Genomic DNA, 24,033 nt, shown 5'->3' with positions numbered 1-24,033 from the left:
TAAGCGATTTGGACTACCTGCTTGTCCATTATTCTTTCTAGTTTTTTCTTTTCTTACCCTTCTGTTTTTAATAACAAGTAAAATATCTATAATGTGTTGTTTTTTTTTTTGCTATCTCATCAGAAAAGGGCACAAAAAAATACAAGACCAAAGATTGAGTTTTGGAGCAATAAAAGAAGTGACAGCCAAAAATATTTTTTAAGATTTTCTATTACACTGACTCATATTGTCGAATCTGTTTTAATTAATTACATTCCAATGAAGCTGTTTAGGAAACTGTCTCATGAAGAAGTACTCTGATACACACGAGGTAATTTGTATAAATTGGAGGAAATTAATCAGGCTGTTATGTATGGATTTTATCTGACCATTATATATATATTAAATGGCAGTTTGCCCGAAGACACTTACAAATTTATTTAGCACTTGACTTGTAAACAGATGGCCTTAAAATCACAGAAATTATCTCTACAGTATATCACTTTATAAAACCGTGTTTCGATATTTTTCAATACATAAAGTGCCTCATATCAATACGATACTTACAATTATACATTTATTGTACATACATGTAAAAAGTAACTGGTCGTTCTTTTGCGTATTCCAACGACAATACTGCACCATAGCTGTTACTAAAACTCAAATCCGCAGAAACGGATAAAACAAGACCAATAAGTGTATTATTACAGTTGCACTATTACCGAAAACTGTAGACAGACAGCAACGTCCCAAAATCAAGTAACTAGCCTGGTTTGATGTTGAGAACATCCCTGTGGACTATCCTCACTCCATAAATATACATACTCTATGCCTGGCCGACTTCCTAGACCTGTATATCGATTGCTGTAAACCAAAGATGTATTGGTTCTGGTTCTGTAAATGTCTTGGCCGTGCGCGGAGGTGAAAGAAAAGGATGTGATGTTGTGCAGACGTAGGTGACAGTGATATACGTGTAAATAAGAAATGGACAGTTAGTACGATTCGAATCATTTGTGTTGTGAAAAAGAGACCTTAGATTGAAAGGTCCGGTGTTATTTACGTCAAAATAATCACTGTGTATACATTAGCAGATACAACTTCTTCAAGAAACTTTTGTTTGCCTGCAGTAGTAATGTTTTGAAGATACGTGTTCCCCTGCTTGTTTATTTTTGAAACAGTTTTTGATAGTAATTTGTCGTGGTTCCCAAGTTTCGGTCTAGTTTGAACTAAGTTAATCCATGATCCCCCATTATTTAAGTATTTTACGCCGTTGACGATTGTAAGAACTGCATGTATGGAAGTATCGGCAATTTTTAATGACCAGCCAGAGGCTGAGGAACTCACCACAGGAATTTTTGGTGATTTGGGTGAAGAACCATGGTTGAATGTCACAGGAGGGGATTCAGATATGAACATGTTTTTCCACAGGGTAGGTTCAGATCAGATTATATATCAGAGAAGGAAGAAGAAATGTAAAATTATTGGAAAATATGTGATGGGAGATTTGCTAGGTGAGGGCAGTTACAGCAAAGTAAAAGAGCTGTTAGACACAGTTTCTCTCTGTAGAAGAGCAGTAAAAATATTAAAGAAGAAGAAACTGAGGAGAATCCCAAATGGGGAACAGAATGTTCAGAGGTGAGTACTAATTAACAGATTTGGATTTATAGCTGTTAACTTATATTATTAATAATACATGTAATTGCTTTTCAGTTTGTATAAGCTATGGGTACATAGTGTAGATAGAAAGTGTGAAATAGTAGGGAGAAAAATTAAACTGGTTTCAGGTGCTGAGGATTTATAGTTCATGTAAATAATATTATGTTAAGTTACTGCAAGGAACTCTGATATGTTGCTCTCTCTTTCTCTCTCTGTGAGCCTCTCGATATTGCTGACAGAACGCTTTATAGCAATTCAATTTGCCCTCCACCCTAAATTGTCAGTGCTTGATGGAACATAGTCATGGTACTTTTATTGCTTTTGAGGTCACTTAACCTAAATGCCTCTGGTCACATGAAGGATGTAGTGAGGAGTAATATGTGGCAGTAAAACCTTACTCCAAACAATAAATGTCTTTAATAATAGTTTACTGACCTTGGATGAAATTTTTAATGAACCAAATGATGACATAAAATTTAGTCTTGTCCATGATAAATTCATATGAGTATTTGTAAATAGCTTTTTGTGCAAGCTAGTCAGAAATGACATTATATGACCGTGTATCACAAAGCCCGCCCGGTTAGCCATGCTGTCTAACACACGGCTTTCTGGATTGGGAAGGAGCGCCTGGTCCCCGGCACGAATCTGCCTGGCGGATTTGTGTCGAAGTCCGGTGAGCCGGCCAGTCTGTGGGTGGTTTTTAGGTGGTATTCCATCTGCCTCGGCAAATGCGGGCTGGTTCCCCTGATTCCGCCTCAGCTAGCCTGTCAACGATTGCAGTGCAAACAAGTTCTCCACATTCGCAGGTACACCATTACTCTACCATGCATACTTAGGGGTTACACTTGTCTGGTGTGAGACATTCCATTGGGGGGGGGGGGGGGCCTGTCCACCGGGGGACAAACCGCACAATAACCCTGAAAGAGTAGTTTGGTGTAGGGCAGTGGAGGGGTGAAGTGGACTGCGATAGTCGTTGTGGACCACTGCAGCGGGGGCGGAGCATCTCTGTTGTTTCTAGTCCCCCAGTTAACATACAATACAGTGTATCACCAAAATATCTTATGAAATTAAAAGCACAATATAACTGTTGGGAAGAATGACTAAATATCCTGCAGAAGTTGCACACTACATAAACGACTAGGAAAAGTTATTTTTAAAAAATCAAGGAACATGCACTGTATGTCAGAAATAAGTAATTCCTACAAGAGACTTAAGTCTATATGGAATGCAGTAAAATAAGAGACAAGACAACAGGATAATGCCATTGTTGATTTAAGTGCAAGGGCTGTAAATAATCAGTCTTAGATAGCAGATATGTTCAATAATCATTTCTTAAATGTAGTAGAAAATGTGAGGACTAACAGTTAAAGAGAAAAATCAGTGCAGTATATTGAAAAGGCAACCCACATAAAATTCAATCTCCTGGATGTCTCACTCCCCACCTCTGAAATGAAGATGACTCTCTCAAAAATAAAACTTGTGTGGTATTGATGGTGTTTCCAACAGAGTACTATAGACCATGTAATAAGCACTGTCTTTTCTGAAATATGTAATAAATCAATAACTTGGTGCAGTTTTCCAAAGAGATTGCAATATGCCATTGTTCAACCACTCCATAAGACAGGTGATAGGAGAGGTTTCAGTAACTACCTGTTTCACTACTGACACCATTTTCCTAACTTTTTGAGGTGAAGTATTAGAGAATAGCACCCCACTCAAGGGTGATTTCATCTCAAATCATACAGGTCAAGAGCAAATGTCACATCACTATTTCAAAGTTTGCTGAAAAAAATATAAGTTGAAGTTCCGCATGATACCTTTTTGAAACTACAATATTATGATTTTCTGACGATACGAGAAATGCTACAGACCTCTCTAAATGAGAGTACTTGTGAAAATGTTGTAACAAAAGGGAAAATTGTAATAAAGAACCAAAGGTGATAAACTATGAAAATTTGTAACTTTTTGTGAATTTCAAAATCATGTTTAGAAAATATGAATAGGCACAGGATGTTAACTGTCTTGAGAAATGATAAAAGGGAAGGACTGCTACTTGTCAGCTATGACATGACATTAACACATGAAATTTTTAAACTGTCAAAATATATCTATATATAGATGAAAGAGTTTGAAATTTTTTTGTTATTTAGAAATCATTTTCTCCAAAACCCCAATCCTAAATCTTCAAAAAAATTTGATATGTTAGTTGGTCATTGTACTTACAGAATACACAATTAGAGTGTTAGAAATTTTTAGAGATACCTAGCTCAACTGTCAAGGTCAAAAAGTCGTGGACAATTAAATATTTAAACTGATTGCTGATTTAAAGTAATGTCATGCAAAACTGGTATTTCTGAATCAAAATAATTACTTTACAACATTATAAGTGAGTGGGAAAACAATTCATAATTTTGTTCAAAAGCATTTTATAACAAAAATGAGATATATAATATTAAATAGGCCTACCTATTGTTCTTTTTATGATAATTATTCACAAATTGTTATTGTCTTCTGTCATGATTTTACTTCTTCATGCATTTCCATTAATTAAAATTGTTTACAATGTAACAATCAACATTGCACTGTTGAAAAGCGTTCATTTGTTATTTTCATCTGCTTTTCATTGAACTTCTGGGGGGCGAGCTGAATTTGCAGATGGACAAGGATGATCCAGCAAGAGCAGTATTTGGGAAATGGGAACTGCACACTGATCTTTTGATGGTGGCCATTTGAAAGCATTAGTAGGACCATGAGGTGTCATAAAGGAGATGATTATACGAAGGTTGGAACTTCAATAGTGGCAACTATTTATTTACAGCTCGTACAAAACAGATACGTGTTTCAAAGTTTTACTGACCATCAAAATAGTCGCCAGCATTGTGTATAACCTGTTTCCAGTGATGTGGAAGTCGTAGGATACTCTTAGCAGTACCAATTGTGTTGACAGTTCGAGCGGCGCGGTGTATTGCCCAACGAATTTGTAGCAGTTCTGAAGCAAATGCCTTGAAGTGTTTCCTTCAGTTTAGAAATCGAGTTGAACTCACGAGGGCTTACGTGAGGGGAGTGCAGTAGGTGGTATAGCACTTAGCAGCCCCATCAGTCAATCAAATTGGTAACAACTTGCACTGTACATGTTTGAGCATTGTCCAGAAAAATGATGGTCAGGTCCTGCAGAAAGTGTCATCACTTCTGTCTCTTAGCTGGTCGTAGGTTGTGTTCCAAAAATGAACAGTGCAAGCTGTTACTGATTTGTTGACAGATGGGGCTGCTAAGTGCTATACCACCTACTGCACTCCCCTGAGTTAAGCCTTCGTAAGTTCAACTCGATTTCTAAACTGAAGGAAACACTTCACGGCACTCGCTTCAGAACTGCTACAAATTCATCGGGCAATAGACAGCGCTGCTCGAATTGTCAATACAACTGGTGCTGCCAAGAGTATCCTACGACTTCCACATCACTGACAATGGGTTATACACAAGTGTTGGTGACTACTTTGAAGGTCAGTACAACTTTGAAACATGTATCTATTTTGTACGAGCTGTAAATAAATAGTTGCCACTATTAAAGTTCCAACCCTCGTATCTTGCAGCTCATGAGGCACACTTATTATCTGTCCCACCCATCACTGATTGTTACACACACAAGAAATGAAGTGGCTCACTAGTCTTCTAATGTATACTGTGGTCTCTGCATTTCACGGAGAACTGTTCTTGCAATGTGTGTGCCACTCCAGGATGCAACCCAGTAGTGACTTGATTGAATTTCTACCACAAACTTTATAGCAGACTACTCTTCTCTCTCTCTCTCTCTCTCTCTCTCTCTCTCTCTCTCTCTCTCTCTCTCTCTCTCTCTCTTTAAATGGCATTACCTTAATTTATTTCCATTTAGAATTAAGGATTTCGGGTCTAGTGTAGCAGGGGATACAACCCGTCGGCTTTGTACAATGACGTCACAAGTCGCCAGAGAGCAGTTTACCATTTTCGCTTTTGCTGTTATGTTTCAGTTTCGTTTTTTTACTGATTGCTTAATAAAGTGGATCTGTTTACTCTATCTCGTGAGATTTTTTTTTTAAAAAGCCAAAAAACACTTATCAGCCACTGAAGGGAGCTACAACACTAAGAAGAATCGCTTCTCGATTGGCGACTTGTGATGACGTCATTGTCCAAAGCCAACGTGTTGTATCCCCTGCTACACTAGTCCCAGAATTTCATGTAGACCTATGTTAATAATGTTGATATGGTGTGTACAAATACAGTAGCATCTCTTACAGCATCAGCAGCTTCATTTTGGAGATTTAGAGAGACCTCATGGCCCATCACATGCACTTTTTCCATGACCTGTTGCTGGAAATATCCATTTTTTTTTTTTTTTTTGTCTTAACTCCCTGTGCTACAATATTGACCAAGCTCATTAAGCTGAAAGCAGTTTTCAAAATGAGATGCTGTGCCCTTAGTCACATACACATGTTAAGGAAATGAATGGCTTCTAGATGCTATGTCATCAATTACTATGCTGATTAAAACTGTGTGCCGGGCTGAGACTCAAACTCGGGACCTTTGCCTTTTGCGGGCAAGTGCTCTACCAACTGATCTACCCAAGCACGACTCACGCCCCGTCCTCACAGCTTTGATTCCGTCAGTATCTCATCTCCTACCTTTCAAACTTCACAGAAACTCTCCTGCGAACCATACAGAACTAGCACTCCTGAAAGAAAGCTGTGAGCACGGGGTGTGAGTCGTGGTTGGGTAGCTCAGTTGGTAGAGCACTTGCCCGCAAAAGGCGAAGGTCCTGAGTTTGAGTCTCGGCGCAGCACACAGTTTTAATCTGCCAGGAAGTTTCATATCAGCACGCACTTTGCTGTAGAGTGACAATTTCATTCTACTTACTATGCTGACTGTGTAGCACGCATGTGCACTGTCACGAATGAGATCACCACTGAAAACAGCAAAACACTGTGATTTTCCAAGGAAGTGAGCAACACATGTGAATATTGGTACGTGTGATGTGTGCCAGTGGTTGATTTGAATTTTGTTCTGCAAAGCAACAGACCAGCTCTCAGCAAAGTTGAAATGAAGAACTAATGTATTAGTATTCTGGGATGTGGCTGATTTTACTTCTGCTGTGGTCTGTCTCTGAATTCTCCAGATAAAATGGTGGGTTACGTGTTTCATGATGCAATGCCTAACCTCTGTAACAAACTTCTCTTGTTCTACTGTCTTTTTCACCAACTCTCCTCCCTCCCACAATCTATGGGTTATGTCATTGTCAGTATCTTGAAGATGTAATGATTCAACAGTCATCACTTCAGTACCAGGATACATTGCACTCTCCTTCAACAAACATTTATCTTGCCGCTCTTGACATACACACAAAAGCATCAGGTACATATCTGTGTACTTCTTTCCTGCGACACTTATGGCAAAACAAACAAGTTTCAAATTAGTGCAGTAAATACATGTACTACTTCCTTCACTGGCTGGCATTTTACCCATTTTGGTCATGAATAGTAAAATTTTGTGAGACTGATTTTTAAATTAGTGTTCTCCTTTTTCATTAGGAGATATGCTTCTCTTATTGATATTGTCATGTATCTTTTTACCTTTTTCAACATTTTTGGCTAATAGAAATAACATCAGCCTGGTTAGGGCTTTACCTGCTGCAGTCTTTGACATCACTTAGGTAATATTCCAGAGCAACAGTAAGCGTATCATCTTGCTATGCATGTGTGCAGTAAGAATCTGGGCATGCCCAAATACCTTTCTCACTTGTTATTTTACAAGCTTTTGAAATCAAACAATGTGAGGAAGTGGGTATGTATTTCTGTATCTGCTGCTTTAGAGTACCTAATTGGTATCAGTGTTGGTAACTGTACCTTCTCAGTATAGGTGGCTGCTGAGATAATAGTATTTAGGTTTTAAAACTACACATTACATTTCGTGCACATATCACTATCTTCAGGTTCTGCACCACGTGCATGTACACTATACACTTCACAAAGTTTTGATGCATTTGGGAGGACAACTGTTCAAACCCGCATCCGGCCATCCTGATTTAGGTTTTCTGTGACTTCCCCAAATCACTCCAGGCAAATGTGGAGGTGGTTCCTTTGAAATGGCATGGCCGACTTCCTTCCCTATCCTTCACTAATCCAATGGGACCAGTGACCTCACTGTTTGGTCGTCGTCCCTCCCCCCAAATCAACCAACAAAGTTTTGAAGATGTTGCTTGTGTAAAACTTGTTTCAATTTCTTCCACTTCTTTTTTACATACTGTTTTCTTCTTATGCTTCTTACCTTTCCTGGATGGTTAAGGGGCTAAGGAGGGATATGGTAGGGACTACAGCAGAAACGCTAACATTCAACACATCAACAACTACACACCCAGGAATATAAGAATCTGCACTGTCTTCTTCAGTTTCACATTCCTGTGATGGTGATTGTTCAGGTGGGTTGCCACTAAATTTCTTGTTGAGTGAGTGCAGTAATTCCTGCACAATGGATGTGATGCTGTACCATTACTTGAAAACCAAGATATTTCTGCAATACCTGTGACAGATATCCAACAACTGTGAAGTGTTTTTCACTTTTCTTAAACACCACCTTCTTGTCTTTTTTCATAGCCCACACACCTAACTCTTTCACTACTGTAGTTCATCACTGACATTGCGTCTAACAAAAAGTTCAAACCAAATGTAAAACTCAATGTGGAATGGCTTATGTGTAAGTTCTCACTCATTTGTTATAAACAGAAGAGAACTGGAAAAAGTCTTGCCAACATACATATTTTACAGCAGAAATTCAATGATGCAAAATATGCAGAATGTTGAAAAATTTTTAACGCTTTACACAGAAAAATATTTTCCACTCTGTTTGCAGTGACTACTAACATATTAAACAAACAATATTTTGTGTAATTCTCAGAATTTTTAAGATGGAGTTTTCACATAAATAATTCATAAAAACTTGTAAAAATACAATTTGTTGCTTTTTCAGTAATAAATATTTACATAATACAAAGAACTGGAAGTGTTTATAATTACGTCAGCAGTATCTAGTAATATTACAACAAAGATAGCGTTCTGTGGCTTTTTAAATTAGAAAAAAAAAAATTAAGTGGAAAAATTAACTTAAATTTCATATTTCCGTCTTAAATTTGTAAGCTAAAGGAAGCCTATAAGTGGGAGGGTGTCAACTAAATTTCGGCGCACGAAGAGGAAGCTTTAATGCAAAACGTCCACCAGGTCTGCATACAATGTATAAAATTTAAAATGAAATGAAAATACTGTGTTTCTTAACACTTATGATATAGAGGTTTCATGTATATTTTTTCCAGATAAATTCATGACCACGAGTTGACATGACCTGTATGATTTGAGATGAAATCACTCTTGAGCATCAATAATATTTTCTGGAAATCATAGTTTGAATTTCAGAGTAGTTGTGCAACTGAGAAAGCCATTTCACATTCACTAACCAAGAGCATTAAAAAAACAAAGTAGTGCCAGTTGTATTTTCTGTGGTTTTTCTAAGGCACCAGGAAAATCAAAATGGGCATTGTACAGGTCAGAGCATGGAGTTTAAGATCCCTCAGTTCGGTTGGTAGGTTGGAAAATTTAAAAAGGAAATGGATACTTTGAATTTATAGTGGGAATTTGTGAAATTCTGTGGTTGGATGAACAGGAGTTGTGGTCGTATGGGTTCAAGGTTGTAAATTCAGAATCAGATAGGGGCAATGAAATAGTAAGTATAATAATGAATAGGAAAATAAGAACGCAGATAAAGTACTATGAGCAGCATAGGGAACACATTATAGTAGCCAAGGTAGACGTGAAGCCAACTCCCACCACAGTTGTACAGCTTTATATGCCAACTGGCTCCACAGTTAAAAAAATAATAATATATGATGAAATAAAAGAAATTATTCCAATAATTGTGGAAAAGGAAAGTTGAATTGTTATTGGGGGGGGGGGGGGGAGACTGGAATTCAGCAGTAGGAAAAGGCAGAGAATGAAAAATAGTGGAGAATATGGACTGAGGAAAGGAATGACGGAGGAAGGTGCCTAGTAGAATTTTGTACAAAGCATACTTTAATCATAACTAACACTTGGTTTAAGAAGATTGTACACATGGATGAGACCTTGGGGCACTGGAAGGTTTCAGATTGATTATACGGGGTGTATCAAAAATGATCATGTGATTTTAAAAAATCATAACTATTATGTTATTTGAGATATGTGTGTGGGCAATGTACTGTTGGAAAGAGCAAATCTCAAGTTTTACATGGTTCTCACTAGGTAGCAGCAGTGTGCACACGCTTCAGTTCTAGTACAAAGCATTTTGTGTTCTACGATTTGCAGAGTGCAGGTCAGTAATAACTGTTCAGCATGACTTTCGTATGACTGTAGGTATAGTGTAAATCCTCCTGTAGCATTGAGCATTGGATGATGGCATGAACAATTCCGAGAAACAGGTAGTTTGTGTAAAGGGAAATCACTGTACCATCCCCGAGTGTCTGATATAGACGTCGAACGCATCTGCTATAGCTTCACAAGGAGTCTGCAGAAATGTGTTTACCGTGCAGCTCGACAGCTCAACATGCCCCCAAAGTCCATCTGGCATGTGTTGCGTCAGTGTTTACACGAAACCATACAAAATTTAGCTACTGCAAGCTCTTTGTGAAGGTGACAAACAACAATGTGTTTACTTATGTAATTTCTTTCTTGGCAAGATGGAGGATGACAGTTTTCTTCGTCACTTAGTGTTTAGTGATGAGGCAACATTCCATTTAAATGGAAAGCTGAACCATCATAATGTGAGAATATGGAGTACAGAACAACCACATGAAGTTGTATAGCATGAGAGGAACTCTCCAAAATTTAATGTGTTTTGTGCAGTTTCACAGGAAAAGGTGTGTGGTCCATTTTTCTTTGCCAAGAACACTGTTAGAGGAAACATATATTCAGATATGCTTGAGAACTTTCTTTTTCCACATTTGGAAACTAATTTGAACAACTTCATTTACCAACAGGATGGGGTACCGCCACATTGGCATCTGGAATTGCGAGAATTTTTAATCAATGTGCTACTGAACAATGGTTGGGTCGCTCTGGATCAAATGATTCAGCCTTACATTACTGGCCTCTGAGGTCACCAGACCTGGCTGTATGTGATTATTTCATAAGACACTGTTTATATGCCTCCATTACCAACAATAATGAATGAACTGAGACATCACATAACAGCAGCTGTGGAAGCTGTAGCTCAGGACTCGCTCACTGCAGTGTGGGAACAACTTGAATGCCGTATTGACATATGCCATGCACCTCAAGGGTGGGCCATATTGAACATGTATGAAAAGGTGTGAAAAAACCTTTGAGTTTCCTGTTCATCAAAAAACAAAACTTGTTGTATATGTTTATTAGTTTCAGAAATATAGATGTGCCAAATCAGATTATACTCTTTGATACAACCTGTATAAGGATAAGACAGAGATTTTAAACTGTAAGGCATTTGTATGGGCAGACGTGGATGCTGAACACAATTTACAGGTTAAGAACGGTAGACTAAAACTGAAGAATTGCTAAAAGGCAAGGAATTAAGGAGATGGGATCTGGATAAGTTGAGAGACCCAGAGGTTACTGAGTGTTTCATAGGGAGCATTAGGCAATGTATGACTGAAACGTGGGAAAGGAGTACTGTAGAATTTGAATGGGTGGCTTTCAGAGATAAAAATATGAGAGAGAAAATAGTGAATGCAGTAGAGGATTAGATAGATAAAAAGACAAGGCATAGTAGAAATCCTTGTATATCACTGGAGAGATAACATTTAATTCATAAAAGCAGAAAACATAAAGATGCATAAAATCAAGCAGGCAAAAAGGAATACAGATGTCCAAAACTTGAGATTGACAGAAACTACAAAATGCCTGAGCAAGAATAGCTGTAGAAGCATGTTTAACATGGGAAATGATAGATACTGTCAATAGGAAAATTAAAAAGGCCTTCGTAGAAAGAAGCAGCAGCTGTATGAATATCAACAGCTCAGTTGGGAAGTTGGCAAAGAAGGGAAAGGTGTAAAAGCAGCTGTATGAATATCAACAGCTCAGATGGGAAGTTAGGCAAAGAAGGGAAAAATGTAAAAGCAAGAATGTACAACTGAGTGAACTTGAGGCAATATTAGAGATAGGAAAGAGGAAGTAGACGAAGATGAGATGGGAGAGGCCGGCCAGAGTGGCCGAGCGGTTCTAGGCGCTTCAGTCTGGAACTGCGCAACCGCTATGGTCACAGGTTTGAATCCTGCCTCGGGCATGGATGTGTGTAATGTCCTTAGGTTAGTTAGGTTTAAGTAGTTCTAAGTTCTAGGGGACTGATGGCCTCAGATGTTAAGTCCCATAGTGCTCAGAGCCATTTGAGATGGGAGATTTGATACCAGGAGTAGAATTTGACAAAGGCTGTGCATGCAGCAGTGCAGTGTCCTCCATAGAGGGCAGAGGGCATCTCAGACAGACAGACAGACAGACAGAGAGAGAGAGAGTGTGAGTGAGTGAGTGAGTGTGTGTGTGTGTGTGTGTGTGTGTGTGTGTGTGTGTGTGTTTGTTTTTGCTACAGCTCTCTGTGTACATAATTGGTTTGTACTGAATATTACCTAAATACTGTGTTCAAGTTGTTAATGCTTATGTGGAATAAAGTTGTGTTCAGATTCTAGTTGTGTTGTACCTGTACCTAATTAATTGGTGTGCAAGATCTACAGTCAGTTCCACAAAAGAAAGTGCATACCGTTGTCTGTATGAAATAAGACACACATTATAAATATATGTTTACATGAGGATACACGTTATTACTAATTGCACAATTACCTAATAGTTAATCCAGCCACCACCATTATTGATTATAGCTTGGCGCCTTACCTTCTCTCAGGTAAATTATCCACATTTTCAGCTTCTAAATATTGTTTGACCCATTTTGCAATGAATGTCTTTGACTTTCTAAGAGTTTTAGCAGCAGCTGCTTATGAAAGCTTTGGTCCCTTTGGATAATTTACAAGGAACACTGCCTCATGGTGCTTCAGATATTTTGGACTCATTTGAAATTGCAACTGACAAAACAAAACAGTCAACTTTCACATTGTTTATCTATACACTGTGCAAAAGGACATTGAGTGCAGATTTGAGACCACTACCAGAGATATTGCTGCAGATGTTACTTTTAAATTACGGTGTACATTTGCTTTTGGAACTGGCTGTATGTGATGGGTGTAATGCCCTCAGACTTCAAGAAGAATGTAATACTTTCAACTCAAAGAAACCTGATACAGAGTGGTGTGAATAGTACTGAACTATCTGTTTAATAAGGCATGTTTGCAGAATACTGACATGAATGATGTAGAGAAGAATGGTAGAACTGGTAGAAGCCAACCTTGGGGAAAGGTAACTTTGGGTTCTGCAGAAATGTAGGATCACACATGGCAATACTGACCCTACAAATTATCATAGAAAACGGGATAAAGACAAGCAAACCCAAATGTATAGCATTTGTAGACTTAAAGAAAGGTTTTGACTGTGTTGACTGAAAAACACTCTTTGAAATTCTGAAGGTGGTTGTTGTTCTTGTTCTTGTTGTCGTCGTCGTCGTCTTCAGTCCTGAGACTGGTTTGATGCAGCTCTCCATGCTACTCTATCCTGTGCAAGCTTCTTCATCTCCCAGTACCTACTGCAACCTATGTCCGTCTGAATCTGTTTAGTGTATTCATCTCTTGGTCTCCCTTTACGATTTTTACTCTCCATGCTGCCCTCCAATACTAAATAGGTGATCCCTTGATGCCTCGGAACATGTCCTACCAATCGATCTCTTCTTGTAGTCAAGTTGTGCCACAAACACCTCTTCTCCCCAATTCTATTCAATACCTCCTCTTTAGTTATGTGATCTACCCATCTAATCTTCAGCATTCATCTGTAGCGCCACATTTTGTAAGCTTCTAATCTCTTCTTGTCCAAACTATTTATTGTCCATGTTCACTTCCATACATGGCTACACTTCATACAAATACTTTCAGAAACGACTTCCTGACACTTAAATCTATACTCGATGTTAACAAATTTCTCTTCTTCAGAAAAGCTTTCCTTGCCATTGCCAGTCTACATTTTATATCCTCTCTATTTTGACCATCATCAGTTATTTTGCTTCCCAAATAGCAAAACTCCTTTACTACTTTAAGCGTCTCATTTCCTAATCTAGTTCCCTCAGCATCACCCGACTTCGTTCGACTACATTCCGTTATCCTCATTATGCTTTTGTTGTTGTTCATCTTATATCCTCATTTCAAGACACTGTCCATTCCGTTCAACTGCTCTTCAAAGTCCTTTGCTGTCTCTGACAGAATTACAATGTCATCGGCGAACCTCGAAGTTTTTATTTCTTCTCCATGGATTTTAATACCTACTCCGACTTTTTCTTAGGTTACCTTTACTGCTTTGCTCAATATACAGATTGAATAACATCAAGGATAGGCTACAACCCTGTCTCACTCCTTTCCCAACCACTGCTTCCCTTTCATGTCCCTTGAGTCTTATAACTGCCATCTGGTTTCTGTACAAATTGTAAATAGCCTTTCGCTCCCTGTATTTTACCCCTGCCACCTTCAGAATTTGAAAGAGAGTATTCCAGTCAAGATTGTCAAAAGCTTTCTCTAAGTCTACAAATGCTAGAAGCATAGGTTTGCCTTTCCTTAATCTATCTTCTAAGATAAGTCGTAGGGTCAGTATTGCCTCATATGTTCCAAAATTTCTACGGAATCCAAACTGATCTTCCCCGAGGTCGGCTTCTACCAGTTTTTCCATTCACCTGTAAAGAATTCGCGTTAGTTTTTTGCACACATGACTTATTAAACTGATAGTTCGGTAATTTTCACATCTGTCAACAGCTGCTTTCTTTGGGATTCGAATTATTATATTCTTCTTGAAGTTTGAGGGTATTTCACTTGTCTCATACATCTTGCTCGCCGGATGGTAGAGTTTCATCAGGGCTGGCTCTCCCAAGGCTGTCAGTAGTTCTAATGGAATGTTGTCTACTCCCAGGGCCTTGTTTCAACTCAGGTCTTTCAGTGCTCTGTCAAACTCTTTATACAGTATCATATCTCCCATTTCATCTTCATCTACATCTTCCATTTCCATAATATTGTCCTCAAGTACATCACCCTTGTATAGACCCTCCATATACTCCTTCCACCTTTCTGCTTTCCCTTCTTTGCGTAGAACTGGGTTTCCATCTGAGCTCTTGATATTCATACAAGTGGTTCTTATTCTCCAAAGGTAAGGTAGCAGGGGTAAATACAGAGAACAAAAGCTTATTTACAACTTTTACAGAAACTAGACAACAGTCAGAACGGGAAGCAGTGGTTGAGGATGGAGCATGAGATAATAGTACCCTGTCCCTGATGACATTGAGGAAGCAGTAAAGGAAAGCAAAGAAAAATTTGGACTAAGAATTAAAATTCAAGGAGTAGAAATAAAAAGTCTGACATTTGCCACTGATATTGTAATTCTGTCTAAGAAAGCAGATAATCTGGAAAGGTGGTTGAACAGAAAGTGTCATGAAAGAAGGCTGTAAGTTGAACATCATCAGAAGCATACAAGGGCACTGGAATGCAGTCGAATTAACTCAGGTGATTCCGAGGAAATTAGATTAGGAAATGAGACACTAAATGTAGTAGATCGAGTTTTGCTATTTGGGCCATAAAATAACTGGTGATAGGCAAATTTCAGAGGATATAAAATGTCGACTGGCAGTGGCAAGAAAACTGTTTTTGAAGAAGATAAATTTGTTACCAATGAATATAAATTTAAATGTTAAGAAGTAATTTCTGAAGGTATTTGTCTGTAGCCTGGTACGGACATGAAACATGGACAACAAGCAGTTCTGAAAAGAAGAGAATAGAAGGTTTTGAAATGTTGTGCAATAGAAAAAAGCTAACGATTATATAAGTAGATTGGTAACTAATGAGGAGTTACTGAATCGAAGTGGGGACAAAAGACATTTATTTAGCAATTTTACCAAAAGAAAGAATTGACAGGATTCATTCTGAGCAATTAAGGAATCGTCAATTTAATGTTGGAGGGAAGTGTGATGGGTAAAAATTTTAGAGGGGAACCAGGATGTGAATACAGTAAGCAGGTTCAAATGTTGAGTAAAAACCATTGCTGCAGCCATATGGTTATTTAAAATAGCATGACTGGTTTCGTAAAGTTAGTTACATCATCAGGTGAAGTCAATTGCAATGATACTGGAGTGCAATTGATATTAAACTTTTCTGTTGATTCCTAAAATTTCAATTGATTCAAAAAACCATGTTGCAGCCTACAATAATGGACTGCAACATGATTTTTAGAATGGAATGAGTTTCTAGGAAATGGAGGAAAAGTTTAATATAAATTGCACTTCAGTCTCATGTTGTAATTTACTTCACCTGATGATGTAAGTAACCATACAGCTGCAGTGGTGTTTTTTACTCAACATGGAGTGTTTTAGCTGTGGATGTCCATCAATAAATTTTTGTGTTCGGGTTCAAATCGATGTAAGTTGCAGTAGTTATTCAGAGATGAAGAAGCTCGTGCAAACTAGAGCAGCATGGAGAGCTGCATGAAACGAGCCTTTGCAGTGAAAACAACAATTACACCTGTGACATTTGTGTGAATCATAATATTGCCCTAGGGAAACTAAAGGTTCACAAAATTGATGGTATAGGACCCAAAAGAATCCAGGAAGTTGTACTTAATAATTCAACCAATGTAAGCAGGGTAGATCAGTCTGACTAGGGAGAAATCACTTATGGGGTTGCACAAGGATCTATTTTAGGTCCACTTTTGCTTCCCATGCATATAAACAACTTTCTGTCTATTATACAACAAGCAGACTTAGTTCTTTTTTGGGATGATATTAGTATTGTAATCAGTCCAAACATGCATGCAGCAACTGAAGAAATGATAAATGATATTGTTACAATTATTATTGAATAATTGGATGTGAATGGTTGCACTCTCATATTAAAAAATACACAACACATTCAGTTCAGCACACCTAGAGGTTCTACACGTGCCAGGAAACTAACAACTAGGGTGAAACTTAAAAAACTTTACGTGTCTGTATTGATGAGAGTTTAAACTGGAAAAAACACATCTTGGGACTCCTAAAAAGCTTACTTAGCCACACTTGTGCTGTGAATAATCATTAAACTTCAGTAGAGACATAATAATTTTCTCATGAAATTTGTTGTAAATAATTCACTGCAGTTCTAAAGGAACAGGGATGCAAATAATTATACCAGAATGGAAAAAATGACATTCATTACTCCACATTAAGGTTGTCTTTAGCATAAAAACGGATGAAAAATGCTGCCAATGAAATTTTTGATCACTTACCCAATGATATAAAATGTCCTATAGACTGCAACATTAAATTTTAAAAAAAAGAAGAAAAGAAAAAAAAACAGAAAAAGTTTTTCGTTGACAAGCCATCCTATTCCATAAAAGAATTTAGAATTTTGTAATCTGTTTTTCTCCACATCACCTCTTTTATCTGTGGAAATGATTTGTCCACATGAAAAATACCAAGCTCGTGGTGGTTGAGAGTATACTTTAACTATACTACCATCCTCTCCTACCCTCCTCTCCATGTCTGGCTGGGTAAGTCAGGTCAGTGAAAGGCAACAGCATACCACTGACAATGGCTGTGGTGTTGTAACCTCTTTCAGATTGAGGATAGATTTAATTTTAGTGGTATTCATTCTTACTTCTGGTATTATAATAATGTACTTCTCTGTTGTAAGGGTCATGCTACGTATCTTCACAAAAATGGGATACTTATAAGTAATGTTGGGTGTTTATAAATGAATATCAGGGTTTTAAAGCTTTATAATATTTATTACATTAAACTTACAGTTATAAATGATACATCAAATTAAAGAGCAACTCAGACAGCTGTGTTTGGCACCAGTGCATATGTGCATGGTTGAACTTCACTGTACCCAAGTGCTGGATAGGCCGCGAGGACCATCAGTACTAGACTGTCGATCAGTGGCAATAGAAACATGTCAGCGCTTTGAGTGAATCACATTTTTTGTTACACTAGGTCAATGTTCACTCCACAGACACGATCATTGAGGTGAATGGCAGCTCAAAATGTGCAGCGTGCCATGGACGCAGGTGGTGGGAGCAATAATATGCTATGGGAGACAACCCCCTGCACTTGAATAGGACCTTTGAAAGTAACGAAAGACGTGCCGATGACTACAAACCACCTGCACCCCTTCATGCTAGATGTCTTTCCTGGCGGCAGTGTCACATTTCAGCAGTATAATTGTCATGTGTCTGAGCCAAAACTGTGCTATAGTGGTTTCAGGAGCATTATGGTGAACTCACGTTGCTTGATTCAAATTTGCTTGATGTAAAAACCCCTCTAGATCACTATCAGGTGCCATCACCATGTACACAAATCAGTGGCCCATTATTTACTCAAATTACATGACCTGTACGTAGACATCTAATACCACATACCACCACAAACCTACCAAGAAACTATTGGGGTCCTGATATGCAGAATCGGTGATTTAATTCATTCCAAAGACAGGTAAACAAGCTATTAAGCAGGTGGTCATAATGTTTTGGCTCATCAGTGAATAGCAGAGGTTAAAACCCACATTAGTGTTACATGTCTGTAATCCATGTACACAGAGATCCCTCCAAATCCCTACTTTCACTATCCAGTAACTGTAACTGAACTGCTTCCAAAGACATGGCATTCATTAGGCTACAACCAATCTATTAACTTCCAATATAATCTAGACCTGGGGCTGCACTAAAGGTCAGACTGTATCCAACAACCTTAATTACATAATATCAAAGCAAAACATTTTTCTTGCTCTGTTCTATAATACAGACCTATGAGCAAAAAAGATGTTAAAAAAATTCTTAGACTGTCCTAGTTTTACCATTTTTCAAAAGAGGTGTTGTTGCAGCCCCAACATCCACATATCGATGGTAGGCAATGAAAACCTCATTTCTCCATTTTGTTAAATTTTACAGGAGAAGCAAAATGGTTTCTTAAAAAATAATAAAGGTGATATAGATAAAGTTGCTACATGTGTAACTATATAGTAGAAGTTTAGTTAATGACAGATTAGAGGAATCCATGTAGTTTCAAATATCTCTTTGATAATGGAGTTACTGGATACTGGAATTATGAGGGTTTCTTAGATGGATGGAATTAAGGTTTTTATTGCCTTGTGTGTTGCACACCTACATACGTAATCTGCAAGCCACCGTACTGTGCATGGCAGCGGGTACCCTCTACCACTACTAGTCATTTCCTTTCTCGTTCACAGACAGCGCGAGGGAAAAGTGACTGTCTGTATTCCTCCATATGAGCCATAATTTCTCATATCTTATGTTTGTGGCCCTTACTTGAAATGTGTGTTGGCAGCAGTAGGATCGTTCTGCTATTAGTGTCAAATGCTGGATCTGTAAATTTTCTGAGTAGTGTTCCTTGAAAAGAATGTCGCCTTCCACACAGGGATTCCCATTCAAATTCCCGAAGCATCTCTGGAACACTTAATGTGTTGTTCGAACCTAACAGTAACAAATCTAGCAGGCCTGCTACTGAATTGCTTTGATGTCTTTGTTGGGTTTGAACTGGTGCGGATCCCAAACACTCAAACAATACTCAAGAATAGGTAACTCTAGTGACCTATTTGCAGTCTCCTTTACAGAGGGACTGCACATTCCTAAAATTTTCCCAATAAACCAAAGTTGACCACTTTCCTTTCCTACCACAATCCTCACATCCTTGTTCCATTTATATTGCTTTGCAGCATTACGCCCAGATATTTAAATGACGTGGCTGTGTCAAGCAAGACACTGGTAATGCTGTGTCCCAACAATACGGGTTTGTTTTTCCTGTTCATCCACATTGACTTACATTACTCTACATTTAGAGCAAGCTGTCATCCATCACTCCAACTAAAATTTTTGTTTAAGTCATCTTCTATCTTCCTAAATCACTCATCTTCGACACCTTCCCATATGCCACAACATCATCAGCAAACAACCGCATATTGCTGCCACCATGTCCGTCAAATCATTTATGTATATAGAACATAATAGCAGTCCTATCATATTTCTCTGGGGCACTCCTGACAATACCCTTGCCTCTGATGGACACTCAGCATTGAAGACAATATACTGGATTCTATTACATAAGAAGTCTTCGAGCCACTCGCATATCTGGGAACCTATTCCATATGCTTGTATCTTCATTAACAGTTTGCAGTGTTAAATGCTTTTCAGATGTCTAAGAATATGGATCTGCCTGTTGTCCTTCATCCATAGTTCACAGTATCACATGAGAAAACGGCGAGCTGAGTGTCACAACGAGCAATGCTTTCTATAACCATGCTGATTCGGTGGGCATAAGCCTTTCGCTCTCTGGGAGATTTATTATATTCGAACTCAGAATATGTTCTAGAACTCTGCAGCAAATCAGTCTTAAGGCTATCGGTCTGTAATTTTGTGGCTCCGTTCTTTTACCCTTCTTATATACAGGAGTCACCTGTGCTTTTTTTCTAGTCACTTGGGACTTTGCATTCAGCGAGAGATTTGCAGTAAATGCAAGCTAAGTAACGGGGTAATGCCCTAGAGTACTAGAGTACTGTCTGTAAAACCAAATTGAGATTCCATCCAGACCTGGCGACTTATTTGTTTTTAACTGTTTCAGCTCTTTCTTTGTGCCAAAGATGCTTATTACTATGTCATCTGTATGTGACTGTGTGTGATGGTCAAATGACAGAAAGTTTGTAAGATTCTCCTGCATGAACTTTGGCTTTCGTTTTGCTATCTTCAGATGCCACACCAGGCTGGTCAATGAAGGATTGGATGGCAGCCTTAGACCAGCTTAGTGATTCTGTGTGATCTCCTAGATAGTGACCACCATCCCTTGCATCTGGACTAACAACTAAATACATTATTTTACTGTCATTTACAAACGTTGTTGTAAGTGAAATACAGATCAACATTTTCAGTAGTTGATGAGGTATTTTGCTGCTAACTTTAACACAGTTGTCCTCAGTACATGTAATGAATTGTTTGTTTCACTTATATTTAAGTAATTTGTAAAAAAGAAAATTAAAAGTAATGTTACTAACACTGAATAATGAATCATTCCTTTGGAATTCAGATAATTCAACAGGACCTACAAATGTAATTTTCTGTTTTATATCTTGTCTCTTTGCACTATTTTCTGTCTTTTCTCTCATATCATATACACAGTCAAAAGGCTTAGAGAGATCCAGGAACAATCTCCAAATATAATTTGGTGATTTCATGTCTATGTAATGTATATTACTTAGTTGGGAACTATTGTCTTAGTTTATATGGTTATTCTGAACACACATTGCTCATCACACTGTATGTTGCACCTGTCAGGTGTAGGGAATTTTATGATGATGCTATGCTGTTTTGACTAGTGATGTCAGCATCAGCACTTTCAGTGTTTTTAAAGGTTGTGGCGACATACTTATCTGTAGCGTACCCCCAAGATGCAAATGGGTTGGAAGGTTGTGATTTGGTTGTGTCATGACAATCTTTTTTGAATGACTTGCTCAGTCTACATTTGTTTATCTCTATGCTAAGAACATCATATTTTCCCACTATGCTCTGATATTTTCATGTTGTTATATGTTGCCTTGTTGATAGCTCCACTGGTCAAAGCTGACAATTTGCATCGTGTTCTTCGTTCTCACTAATTCTTGCTTGTGCATGATCTTTACTGATTTTTTTTTTTTTTATGAATCTTTACCCAAGAGGTAAAAGGGGCATAATTCCATTTACCCAATTTTGACTTGGGTCGATATTTGTACTATTCACAGACTGCTTCATTTGTGGAAGAACTGCACCATTCTTGCCATGGCTGATTTAGCCAGTGTTAAATGGATATGTGCCCTTTTAACACTGCCAAAATAAATTATGAGCTGGATCAGTGCTACCACCCATTTTTCCACTGATGAAACAGTCTGTGGTTATTTCAAATATTGTCTTATGTCACAACTGCATAAATTGGACCTGTGCCCCATTCTCTCTCGGGTGCAGTGCAATAGCCGATATTTTTAACAAAATAAAATTTGAGGTAATGGTTTCATAGTTTGTTGTATTATGTAGGCAACTGCAATTCTCTTTCTTCACAATTGCATTATTAAAAAAAAAAAAAAAAGAAAACTATATGTTACTTTAAGTTCACATCTTGACATTTCTCTGTATTGAGATGTGGTAGCCAGTGTATACACCAGCCTGATATTTTGTCGTGATCTAACTGGAATCACCATATATAAACTTCCCTGCATCACACTTGAAATTACTCATACTTGAGTTTCTTTTAATAACACTCTGTCCAGAATAACATACTGAGCTGTTCATTGTCAAGAAGTTTTCAATTTTCCTGTAAACTGGGTTAGATATCGTGTATGAACACATTTTCTTTATTATGTATTGTTGTGGTAGCATCTACTGCAAAATGGGAAGCATGGTTTTATTATATCCTGTGCCTCACACAACTACAGTAACTTGATACTGTATATGAATGGGAAAGCTGTGGTTCTTCATACCAAAGATTTCAAGGTGTATTGCTTTGATATTTTCTGTATATGTTTAGGTCGTACTATACATGAACTGGAATCAAATATTCACTCTGTAATGGAGTGTGCACTGATATGAAACTTCTTGGCAGATTAAAACTGTGTGGCAGATTAAGACTCAAACTTGGGACTTTTGCCTTTCCTGGGTAAGTGCTCTATCAACTAAACTACCCAGGCAAGACTGACAACCTGTCCTCACAGCTTTACTTCCACCAGTACCTCATGTCGTACCTTCCAAACTTCACAGAAGCTCTCCTGTGAAACTTGCAGAACTAGCACTCATGGAAGAAAGTAGAGTCTTGGTCTGGCACACAGTTTTAATCTGCCAGAAAGTTCCATATCAGTGCACTCTCTGTTTCAGAGTGAAAATTTCATTCTGCTAGACATCCACCAGGCTGTTGTTAAGCCATTTCTCCCAGTATCATTTCTTCCAGGAGCACTAGTTCTGCAGGTTTCACAGGAGAGCTTCTGTGGGGTTTGGAAGTTGGGGAAATGAGGTACTGGCGGAAGTAAAGCTGTGAAGATGGATCATGAGTTGTGCTTGGATACCTCACTCAGTAGATTACTTGCCCACAAAAGGCTAAGTCCCAAGCTCTAGTCTCAGTCTAGCACACAGTTTTAATTTGCCAGGAAGTTTTATACGTGAATTGGTCCATGTATTGAACTTCATATTACTATCCAGAAATCTTTGTGTAAAGATAATTTGTGAGTGAAGTATAATTCAACCAACACAGTTGTAAACATGGTTCTTTACAACCTCATCTTATCCACTGATTATATCTTTGCCCGACAACCATCCATTTGGGTTCACAGTATGTTAGCCATGGACATCTTACTGTACAAACAGAAATGTAATAGATGGTTACAGCTTTTTAAATTTATTTTGTCTTTGCTGAACCTGACTCCCCGTGTCGCATACCTTTACAGAGTATTTTTATACTGAACTGGCGACCTGCCCCAGCTTCACATTATATCAGTAAGTATTTATTGTGAGGTAACTTGTCTGACATAGCAGTAAATATCACATTTTTATTAGGCCATTTTCTTGTTTGTCCTATACAAATTTTGCAATTGATTTTAATTATCTAGAGACATGAAATTTTAAACATAGCTTGGAACTGGGTGACAATGCAATAGTGTGGGTAGGGATAACCTAACTGCTATAGATGAAGGGTTGGAGATGAAAACAGGGTGACAGGGAAGCATAATGCAGAGCACCACCTGTCCATTTGGAAATCGTGCATGACGGCTGTGGTGAGCAGGTAGTGTCACAGCCCCTACAGGTGCAACACGTGTACATTACCTGCTGCAGAAAGAGTCTACGATAACTCATTAAGTTCATAGGAGCACCTTGTAATTCCTGAAGCAATTTCTACCAAACTGGGTGTACACATAACTTGCAACCTGGAGAAAAATTACTGTGACGGTAACCCCCCCCCCCCCCCCCCCTTTTTCCACACCTTGCACCCCCTAGCGTTGAGGACGAAGGTGAAAAGGGGTGATTATAAAAACATATCTCGGGGATAGCTGGAGCAGTTTCAACCAAATTTTGTGTATACAACTCATTACACCAGGTTTTTATTAACTTGCTCTCATCTGTCTTGTCTGTTCAGTATAAATTCTACAGTTGATTTTAAACTAACTTCTCAGTGAGCTAGATACTTGAAACGTTCAGGACTGGATGACTGTGCAATGTTAACTGACTTTCTTGTCTGATGTGTGGT

General features: G+C 38.2%; 1 protein-coding gene across 5 annotated transcripts in view; it reads left to right on the top strand.

Moving 5' to 3' along the window:
* Nucleotides 1-876: 876 nt before the first annotated feature.
* The window catches only part of LOC124721180 (serine/threonine-protein kinase stk11-like), a 127,020-nt gene continuing 103,863 nt past the window's right edge, over nt 877-24,033 (top strand). For all 5 annotated transcript variants that reach the window (XR_007006288.1, XR_007006289.1, XM_047246017.1 and 2 more), the window contains exon 1: nt 877-1,614. Coding sequence is in view for 3 of the 5 variants with exons in the window: in XM_047246017.1 (XP_047101973.1) it covers nt 1,274-1,614 (341 nt within the window). In the remaining 2 variants the exon portion in view is untranslated. The remainder of the gene's footprint in view (nt 1,615-24,033) is intronic.

The sequence above is a fragment of the Schistocerca piceifrons genome, chromosome X (assembly GCF_021461385.2).
Source record: "Schistocerca piceifrons isolate TAMUIC-IGC-003096 chromosome X, iqSchPice1.1, whole genome shotgun sequence".
Lineage (NCBI taxonomy): Eukaryota > Metazoa > Arthropoda > Insecta > Orthoptera > Acrididae > Schistocerca > Schistocerca piceifrons.
Note: the sequence above shows the minus strand (reverse complement) of the source record. Positions and strands in the feature narration are given on the sequence as shown.